We start from the raw sequence: 11081 nt of genomic DNA, 5'->3' as shown, positions 1-11081 counted from the left end.
GAGAGAGAGAGATAACAAATATATATATATATATATATATATATATATATATATATATATATATATCACAAGTAGATATAGCCTATATATATACACACATATATATAGGCTATATATATTCATCTTTGAGTTCCATATTATATATTATCATATATATTATATTATTCAAATCAAGTTTGCTGCGTAGTACCGTAAACACAATATAAACAAATAGATAATAATAACAGTGCTCGAATGGGAACATGCTCGAGTATAAACATGCACATATTCCTATATTAATATGATTTTTTTTTCTTGCAGTGTCCTTTACAATACATATACCTACTGCAGTTTATATGACCATTAACAGTGATGGAGTTTGCATACCTGCCTACCCTTCAGAATTTCAGAAGAAAGTGTACATAGCGTTATCTTCATGTACTACTTATTTCTTACCGTTAGCAAGTATTCTAATATGTTATTTACAAATTCTTATTCAAGTTTGGCGCAAAACTTCGCGTGGAACTGAGAGTGCACAGGCTCATAGAAGATATGTACGACGGAGACGCCGGGTGACCCGGATGGTGTTTACAATTGTTATATTATTTGCTGTTTGTTGGGCCCCTGCTCAAGCTATGTTTCTCATAGACACATTTCACCCACACGTCAATGGGGTGTCTTCATTAAAGGAATACAAGATAAAGAGCGTTTTACGTTTTCTGACGTTTTGTCTGGCTTACGCCAACAGTGCCATGAACCCAATTGTTTACGGGTTTGCAGTGAGATGCTTTAGGAAATATTTTGTGAAAATGTTTTTCATTAAAGTGCCTATTAAGAAAAATCAAAGCTGCGTTACAACAATGCAAGCGAGGAATGGGATCTCAACGAAGTTTAGTAGATACTCAAGTGAAGATATGCTTTAAGGATGTTCGAAACACGTAAACGTTAGTGGCGCTGTTTTGAAAGATAACTAACGCCACAATTCATTAGCTAGTGTTGCCAGATTTGGCATCGATATGCGTGTGTCGGGTTTCTAGAGACAAATCGTTTACTACTGCAAGCGTCTCTGATCTGATCAATGCTCTTTAAGTGTTGTAATTACTGACATTGAAAGATGTATGTACCTTGAGCAAAATCTTATATTATTAGGCTTAAGTTAAGAGAGAGTCCTACTTCGTTGAGTAACAATATTCTGAGCTGTATGAAATTTTTAGCAGGTGCTGTTGAAAATCTTCCATTTTATTGACAAGGTGGGTGACAGGAGTTGACACATCTTCATACCTTGGAAATGATCTCCCTTTAATACGTCTAACTGTCTAAATATAGAGATTCATCGTTGATTATGTACCTCACTGATGGAAGTGAAATATATTTTTCGAACGGAATCGTTGCCACAGAGAATTTAATCTAATTAATTTAAAAGCAATTTTATTATTAACACTTTCACCCTGCTTTCTTTGGGACAAGTAGGCCTAGGCCTAATCATGAGGAAATGTCAGAGGAATTCTGTAAAGAGATGAACTGAGCGGTATGGCTGCATTACTAGACTGTACCAATATTACTCTTCAATTTTGGTAAACACTGCAAAATGTGATGCTAATTAAACGGTCACTCCTTATTACCGTCTGTCGTCAATGAATATATTGTTCTCGGTCCACTAATTTATCGAAGGGCTAATATTATTTCACACGGACTGGCAGTTCTCGCAAACAATGTGTGTTGGATGACGTTTTTCAAAATGTGTAATAATTCACATACCAACAGGACACTACACTTGGTTGTATCAGGTTGTATGATGAGCCTATAATCCTTATAGTAATTTACGGCATGCAACCTATGAATCTATCAACCTATTGAAGAACAACTCTCTGCAATCAATTTATCATGGTAGAGATTATAATTGATCAAATGATTTTAAACACCATTTACTTTTTCCAATATGTAAATTTTCTGGTTTGAAGTAGACCTGCATTCAATCAGTACAATTCAACTTTATTTCGGAATATTTAAATTCATAGACCTACATTATATAAACCAAAAAGTTAAACTAAGCCTACCTACAATAAATATTGCATTACTTGAAAAGAGAAATGAAAACATATTTCGCCATAAACTCAATCAACACATTCCCAAATTATAATAGACGAATACAATTACTTCTTGACTTTAGACACAATCTTAACCATTAGTGAATCCAATGATATTTCAAAATGTGTGTTGAAGTGAGATATTACAATGTAACAGTTATGGAAAGGGAACCAAATTGGTTTTAAAAAGCACGCAAATTTTAATAATCAGGTAAAATATTGTCTCTAATACTGTATTTGGCAAATTCCTAACATTTTTTTGGGAATTACTGACTCTGAGTCATAGTGACTTTTGTCACTTTAGTATTTCCTGACCTTTTGTTTTAATTACTGATTTTTGGTCAAATAAATAAATGAAATGAAATCATTTATATATGTAGAAGAATAATTATATATTTTTCAGTTTTGTTGTAAAAGGTCTATAATTAATGCCCTAGTGATAATTAAGCCTACCTGCAATGCACTGAGCTTTAACATTGATCGACTCAGAACAAAAGAATTATAGCACAAGAAAGGTGTACCACCATTATTTGATATAAACGGAAACCACATAAAATATGTGTAAAAAAAATTCAAATTTGGTATGTATTGTGACCAAATAATGTGCCTGCTTCCACTTACACTAGGCCTATAACTTACCAATTGTATGTTTAGATATAATTATTAAGATTATCTATCCAAATGTTTGGGAGGATCGTCATGGTTAAATCTAAAGAATGTCCTACATGATTCAATACAAATTGATTTGCTCATACAAGGATCAAGCAAGTTATACGGAGATCAAAATACTTAATTTAGTTTACTCTAATTAACAGACGTTAATCGAGAATTATCAAACTTTCAGTTGAAAGTTCATGTTATTTATTACAAACTAAAAGAAGATATTATGTAAATGGTATAAAATGTACTTGGCACGGGAAATTTGCAAGTCTTATTAATTTATGTTTTCAATGTATTAAACGTATGTTTTAAATTCAAGATAAATCAGTTTGTGACTTGATTTACTTTTCTTTTTCTATCACACGTGCTGACATAATCCATTCGCGAGTGCTCTACATTCTAACGATATAGTGTCTGACGTCCGGTACTGTAAATAAACTAAGAGTACACTGTCATAACTTGAGGGGTATAAATTACTTCCTACAAAAAGAAAAAAAAAAGGAAAATATTGGAAATGGGAAAACCATTTTTTTTCTAATTAATAGAAAGGGGAAGTTTAGTCAGGGATTGGACATTGCGACTTGATGGTGATACTACAGACGAATAAAAGTGAACGCACCAAAAATACACGACACTTAGAAAGGACTAGTATTTTCCAAAAGGTGGTTCTATTTCTGGCTGTTTACTTACGTTTGCATTTTAGCTGTTGCTAATCAAATAAGAATCTCTTTCGAGAGCCAGGCGTTGTTTCTCAGAGCATTGTAGTTTTGCATTATAGCTTGACTTTTATTTTACACATAAATGCATATAAATTTTATCTTTATCGGACTATATTATTTATATAAGCCTATGTGTGCGTTTTATTGGCCTGTGGAGAATCACCAGAAGCAACAAGCCTGATAGTGCAATGCAATGCAAATTATTCATGTTTTTTCTATTTGAAACTCTCTTGTATTATTTACTTATGTCACAAGTATATTGAAATTACCCTTACACAAAGACTCTTCCTGACAAATCATATTAAAATCTATTCACTCGTCTTCCAATCTAAGACTTCTCGTCGAAGGTCTATGCTTAATTATGGTCGATAGTCATTGTGCCTTATATAATGTATTTAATGTAACACGTGAAGAGATAACTCTAAATCGTCTTGCAGCAATTATTTATTCATATAGGCCTATATATATATATATATATATATATATATATATATATATATGTGTGTGTGTGTGTGTATGTATGTATATATGTATGTATATATATATATGTATATATATATGTATATATATATGTATGTATATATATATGTGTGTATTTGTGTATATATATATATATATATATAATTTGTTATGGATTTTTTTTATAGTTAAGTTATGATAAGAATGTACTTTCGAATTTTGTGCTTGTGCTTTTTGTATTAATTCAAATGTAACTTTTTTTTGTAATTTTTTTGGTCTTGAACGCACCGTCAATTGACGAGTGCCACTAATGTTACAAAAGTGCAAGTTCAATAAATTATTATTATTATAGAACCCTAGTGCTACTCGCTAGCTACACAGATTTAGGCCTAGGGTAGAACATTGTTAGAAAGGTAGGCCTAATGTAATATTAAGTAAGAACTTAAAAATAGGCCAAGCCTCTACTAGGCCTACTACTACTAGTTGGTACATCAGTGTGAATGTTTGGTTATTAAAGTAAAGTAAGCAATACAAATATACTAGGCCTATGTGCGGCCATCTTATTATCTTATGTTATGCATACACTCTTCGGGAAAAATACTAATGGAATTGTCTTCCAGTGTAACTGCCCAGTTCGCCACAAAAAGGACCCAACTAGAAATAGCCTTCGCTCAGTAACATTAGGGAGCGTTTGGTAGCACGACGACAGACGATTCGTTAGTTGATCACTCGCAACATCACATCGGCAGACATTTTCTTATGCGTTACCACATTACTGGAACAAATTGCCACGAAAAATTTGTATTTCAGCCTCCGTTACATTTAAGAAAATGTTGAAAACTGTTTTATTTCCATGTAGGCCTAATTAAAACTTGACTGACTAGGTTCCAACAGGGACGTAGCCAGGATTTTGAAAGGGGGGGGGGCGTTATGCGAATAACGTAGGACCCCGGCGGGGTCAAAGGGGCGAATCTCCCTGTGAAGTAGCCACTCTGAACGTTCTTTTAGGACTGTTTGAGAGGATAAAGTGAAAATTGTAATAGACGCATTATAAATAAGCGCAAAAATAATTACATAATAAATCAACAGAGGCAGATCCAGGAATTCGAAAGAGAGGTAAACCAGGGAGGGACATCCACAGACTGAGGAACCAATCACCTCAGCCCCACCATGGTTGGGGCTGAGGTAAGAAAATTTATGATTAGGGCATCTCAGCTCTAGACGGCCGGAAATTACACCCTCGCACTTCAATTTGAATATATTTTTCTTTTTTTTCCCTTAAAAAATGAAGGGAAAGGGTGGGGGGGCTTGAATCCACCTCTTCTCAAAACATTCTTTATCCAGAATACTGTAGTCATAATCACTAAAAATGGACGTGAAAAACCAGATCACATCCTAAAAACAAACAGCAGTCACTAAGACATACATCAGGAGCCGACTCGATGGAGTTTAATGTCATACCCAGGGAAGGGCACAGATCTGTTTTGAAAGGTGGATGGGGAGGGCATTTTGTGAGTCGACACCCACCTCAGCCCCACCATTGTCTGAGTATGTACTTTACACAGGCCTACTTCAAAAACGTTATTTCACAACCACCTCAGCCCCACCATGGCTTGGGCTGAGGTGAGAAAATTTGAGGAAATAGTACCTCTCGAGATGGCCGGAAATGACACTTTTATATAGTAAAATTCATCATCACATCACCATTATAGTCAAAATGAAACGCCAACAAATTTCTCATGATCTTTTATCAGGGATCTACTTAATATCCAGGAAAACTTAGGCCTAATTATAGCTGACTAAGCTTTAACTATGTATACTATATTATGATCAACAAATCACAATTTTTTTTTCGCATTTAGCACAATTTTCTTCACTTTTTATTGCTATTAATATTATTATCAATTATTACTATCGTCATCATCATCATCATCATTGTTATTATTATTATTATTACTGTACTTGTAGTAGGTATTACAGTATTAAACAAAAATTTAATGAAACTTGGAAAAGGATAACAACGAAATTGAAACACAGTATCGCATTTCTGGCCTGAGATTTATGAAGATTTTTGGCCGAGTTGACTTGTGGCCGAGTTGACTTGTGGCCGAGTTTACCTGCTTCCTTCTATTAGGCCTATGTATAACGTGTACTGATGCATATTTACATGTTTTAAAAGTATTCATTTTGAGTGATCCCAGGAAAGAATTTGTATTGGCTCAAGAATAAGCTCCTGGAGGGCCTTGTGCCTGCGAATACTGTCCTGGAGGGCCTTGTGCCTGCGAATACTGTTCTGGAGGGCCTTAGGCATGCGAATATTGTCCTGGAAGGCCTTGTGCCTACGAATACTGTCCTGGAGGGCCTTGTGTCTACGAATACTGTCCTGGAGGGCCTTGTGCCTGTGAATACTGTCCTGGAGGGCCTTGTGCCTGTGAATACTGTCCTGGAGGGCCTTGTGCCTGTGAATACTGTCCTGGAGGGCCTTGTGCCTGCGAATACTGTCCTGGAGGGCCTTGTGCCTGTGAATACTGTCCTGGAGGGCTGGCCTTGTGCCTGTGAATATCTGTCCTGAAGGGCTGGCCTAGTGCCTGCGAATACTGTCCTGGAGGGCCCTGTGCCTGCTGTCCCGGAGGGCCTTGTGCCTGTGAATACTGTCCTGGAGGGCCTTGTGCCTGTGAATACTGTCCTGGAGGGCCTTGTGCCTGTGAATACTGTCCTGGAGGGCCTTGTGCCTGTGAATACTGTCCTGGAGGGCCTTGTGCCTGTGAATACTGTCCTGGAGGGCCTTGTGCCTGTGAATACTGTCCTGGAGGGCCTTGTGCCTGTGAATACTGTCCTGGAGGGCCTTGTGCCTGTGAATACTGTCCTGGAGGGCCTTGTGCCTGTGAATACTGTCCTGGAGGGCCTTGTGCCTGTGAATACTGTCCTGGAGGGCTGGCCTTGTGCCTGTGAATACTGTCCTGGAGGGCCTTGTGCATGCGAATACTGTCCTCAGTGGCGTAGAAAAATATTTCGCATTAGCCAGTGTCGTAACAGGCGCAGGGGGAGGGGGAAAACTGCCCCTCCCCTGACGGTTTTTACCGGGCTGACCAAGCCGTCGTACCTGGCTGGGTAATAAGAGAAAAGAAAGAGGGGAGAGGGAGGGAAAGAGAAAGAAGAGGAAAAGAAAAGGAAAGAAAAAGAGAAGAGAAAAATAAAGACAATAATAAAAAGGAAGATATCACCTTCCAACCCCTTCTCCACTTCAAAAACTGTCATAACTCCTTTGATCTATGCTGCCCGATAGCGTAACCACTGGGGGACAAGGGGAAAATCTATCTTTGAAAAATCTTCCCCACCACTTTATAAATGCCCTTTCATCCCCTGAAAGTGCCTAAAAACCTCAAATTTCGCGCGCATTTTTTGTTAACATGGCCCAATTTCCTCTAAAAATTGCACATTTATGGAGTTTTGATCAATTCCAACGAAATTAGAATTAAAAACACCGGGGACAAGGGAAAATATCCATCTTTGGAAAATCTTTCTCCATCCCTTGACAAATGCATCCTATAAAAGTGCCTAAATTTCTCAAATTCTTTGCGCGAATTTCTTGTTACGGTAGGCCAATTTCCTCTATAAATTGCAAATTTAAGATAGATCATTTTAACCTAAGAGAAGGGCCTCAATGTGTATAGACACATGAAGAATATGTTTGTAATAAATAAAACCATGATGAAAATGCTTATATTTAATTTCAAACACACGTGTGTGGCCTATATTATAAATAAAATAAGCCCTATGTCGTATTGTTTTCTATATGGGAAGTGGGGTGGGGTGGGTATGGTAAATTACTAACCGGGATATGAGGATTGTATATTTTATTATTAATAATAATAATAATAATAATAATAATAATAATAATAATAATAATTATTATTATTATTATTATTATTATTATTATTGTTATTATTCTTATTATTGTTACTATTGTTACTATTATTACTATTATTACTATTATTATTATTATTATTATTATTATTATTATTATTATTATGTTGTAATGATGTTGTTTGTACTGTTCTTTAATTTTATTAAAGAGGGCCCCTGAATATCAGTTAACCTACTTTAAAGATGGTTGAAATAAAAAATTAAAAAAAATAAAAAAATAAATACCCACTCTGACCCAAGACCCCTGTTACGCGCCTTGTGTTAGCGCCAATGTGTGCCCTTGTGCGGACAGGAAATGTGCTCCCCTCTGAAGCTGGAAACCTTGTTTTTGCAAAATAAATTGATGCAATTTGCTATTATAGGCCTAATCAATAAATTTCTCATCAACCGATATAAACTTAAACATTCTTGGAATTGACATAACATTACTGATGTCGAACACACCTTCAGTGTGAAATGTGGCTCTCTTTACAAGCACATCTAACATCTAAGGAAAGAATAGCTTAGATTGGTACCAGATAAAATAATTTTGTAATCAACATTAATACATTATGCTAATTTTCATCTTTGTAAGCGCATAAGACAGTGCAAATTATTTCTGTGACAGTCTTTTGAAGTGTGTAAAGCTCCATTTTATCCCATACATAGTCAAAATATTGGGGGATGATACAATGGACCATCCCCCCCATGTCAAATATTGGGGGATATATCCCCTATCCCCATCCCCCCCCCCCGGGGATCTACGCCTATGACTGTCCTGGAGGGCCTTGTGCATGCGAATACTGTCCTGGAGGACTTTGTGCCTGGGAATACTGTCCTGGAGGGACTTGTGCCTGCGAATACTGTCCTGGAGGGCCTTGTGCTTAAATTGCTCGGGACCTGTGCGGTGCTGTTTGGTTTTATCTGCGTTGTTTTATTTTATTTTCTCACTTTTTTGTTTTATTCTGTTAGATGTATTTCATCCCTACAGATTACAGTATTAGTAAAAAAATACCAAAAAAATACAAAAAAAAAAAAGAAGAAGATTATGGAGGCAAAAAGCACTCTGATCTACATGAAATAGCACTATATACTGTAAATGTCGTAATATATGCAGATGAAACTTACATTGAACCTAGCACTACGGTACTGAAGTTAACTCTAGCCTGATGTCATGTGCCCAGGGCTCAGGTTCGAAGCTGAAACATGATAAGACAATCTTAACATTATATTGACAGGCGTTAAATAGATACAAGCCGCTCGTTGATGTGTTTTGCTGTGAAAGTCCCAATGATACGGTCGAGCAGAGGTCATGTTGTATGACATGATCTCACTTCTTAATTTTGCTGCATAACATCAGATATTCTGATTATTCTGGATTTTATGAAATTCTAATTACGGTATATTGGCGAAAACTGATTTCAAATATTTTTATTGTAACTTTTTTTAAACACACATAATTAATCTTTAATTAACAATCAAAATTATGTCAAAGACTTGGCCACTGTAGCCTAACAGACGCAACTCGACACACCAATAATTAACATGCACAATTTTTCATAATTTTAGATTTATTTGTATTAAACCTCAAATCAAAAACACATAATTAATCGTTAATTCACAAAATGAATTCACAATCTAAATACTGTAGACTAACAGCCGAAACTATTGCAGTATGATAAGTAAAAAAATACGCACACTTAATTTGAATTTTGAAGTTTTTTATTTTTTTTGTATATTCATACTTCAAATTCAAACCACAAAATATTATACATAGGACAAACCAAGAGACCCACTAAGCAAACAAAACACAATAGAAAACAATAATTTAGACATAGTAATCCATGAAAGGTATCGTTCTGATACGGCAGCAAACCTTTTGACATTTGTGATGAATAGCTCATGATTCTTAGCGTTGTTTACCGTGTCGGTACGCCCCAGGGCAAGGAGTACGCCTATGTGATTATTGAGGGGGCGTATGTTCGAGGGAGGCACTTATTCAAGGATGACATCTATCTTTCTCCATTTAAAATTGAAGACGTCTATTTTTTTTCCATTTAAAATGGATATGGACTACCACAAGTGGTCCCTGTAGAGTACATTCACATTTATTGTTTAAAAATTGTTACTGCAAGATCATGATATCTAGCTATAATTTAATTCTACAAATAAAAATAAAAGTTAGCCTATACCTGTGTTGAATGAGTCGAGAAAGGTGGCGATCATATACATAGTTGAATGGGGAAGTTGAGGAGGCAATCGTTGTGGATGTTATGGTTACCATGGGGGGCACAACAGTTTCAGAATAATTCAATAAGCGAATAGCACATATGTTTGTCTTAAATCAAGGTGGATGCACGCATCCGAACTACTGACATTCAAATAAACCCATAAACATTGTCCCGACGTGTTTACGTAAATTCAAGGTATTGATTGGTGGAACTTGTTTGACCCTATCTATCTTAATGCACTATCCAAAATCGACCCGGATTCGAGAGATAGAGGATAGGCCCTGGTATGCTAACTACACCTGAGCCTAGGCCCCTAGGTCTAGGCCTATTTGTGAGCGACATCGCAAGCTAGGGTAGGCCGCGCCCAGGCTAGAGCCTAGGCCAGAGCAGGGTTGTGCCTGGCCTGTGTGCCTATGTAACTGTAGTAGGCCTAGACCTGTGTAGGCCTAGCCGGTATGGTTAGACTGACGGGTTATATCATGGCTTGTGCCCAGGTGTATCTTTATTTTTACCTGATCGACTTGCCATTTATTGCTGATGTTTTGTACCATAAAACTACAATATATCCAGTAAATGCAATGGGTACTCCCGAAGAGGTATGGGAACATGCGATTGTCACACATGTTGTTGACGACCGTGAGAAGTATGGGCGGTGACGTAATGAAGCTGCGAATCATAAGACTGGTTCTTTTACGGCCTCGACATTTTAGACCTCAGCATTGCAGTACAGAATAGATGTAATTAATTGTATTTACGTGACGTAAGAAACTTGCAAAACATGACGAAACAGGTACTGATTTTCGGTGGTTTTTGGCTGTTTTTTCCGTTGCTATCCAATATCCAGCCTTTAAAAGTCGCGGAATGTGGTCGTGACATATAGAAGCCCCAGCGTATGAGATTTCAGCACATTCCTGCCAGCGGTTTCAGAGAGGCGATAGAAGAAGCTATAGCGCGGTGGCGATTAGCAGAATTAATATATATAATAGATTAATTGTGATATCATGGACCGGTTAATAGGTCCATGTTGATATTGTGTTTAA

The 11081-nt window shown here is 36.7% G+C and overlaps 2 protein-coding genes across 2 annotated transcripts in view; one reads left to right on the top strand and one right to left on the bottom strand.

The window, feature by feature from the left end:
- Positions 1 to 3758, top strand: part of LOC117115330 (G-protein coupled receptor 54-like) — a 15647-nt gene extending 11889 nt beyond the window's left edge. Inside the window, exon 3 of the mRNA XM_033259078.1 lies at positions 301 to 3758. Coding sequence (XP_033114969.1) covers positions 301 to 902 — 602 coding nt within the window. The 3' untranslated portion in view covers positions 903 to 3758. The remainder of the gene's footprint in view (positions 1 to 300) is intronic.
- A 2515-nt stretch (positions 3759 to 6273) lies between these two features.
- LOC117115318 (basic salivary proline-rich protein 3-like) lies at positions 6274 to 6882 on the bottom strand. The gene has a single exon (XM_033259059.1). The coding sequence runs from the start codon at positions 6880 to 6882 to the stop codon at positions 6274 to 6276; it is 609 nt and encodes a 202-aa protein (XP_033114950.1).
- Between the last annotated feature and the right edge of the window lie 4199 nt (positions 6883 to 11081).

Source organism: Anneissia japonica, unplaced genomic scaffold, assembly GCF_011630105.1.
Source record: "Anneissia japonica isolate Jap-2015-1 unplaced genomic scaffold, ASM1163010v1 scaffold287800_len1627635_cov199, whole genome shotgun sequence".
Lineage (NCBI taxonomy): Eukaryota > Metazoa > Echinodermata > Crinoidea > Comatulida > Comatulidae > Anneissia > Anneissia japonica.
Note: the sequence above shows the minus strand (reverse complement) of the source record. Positions and strands in the feature narration are given on the sequence as shown.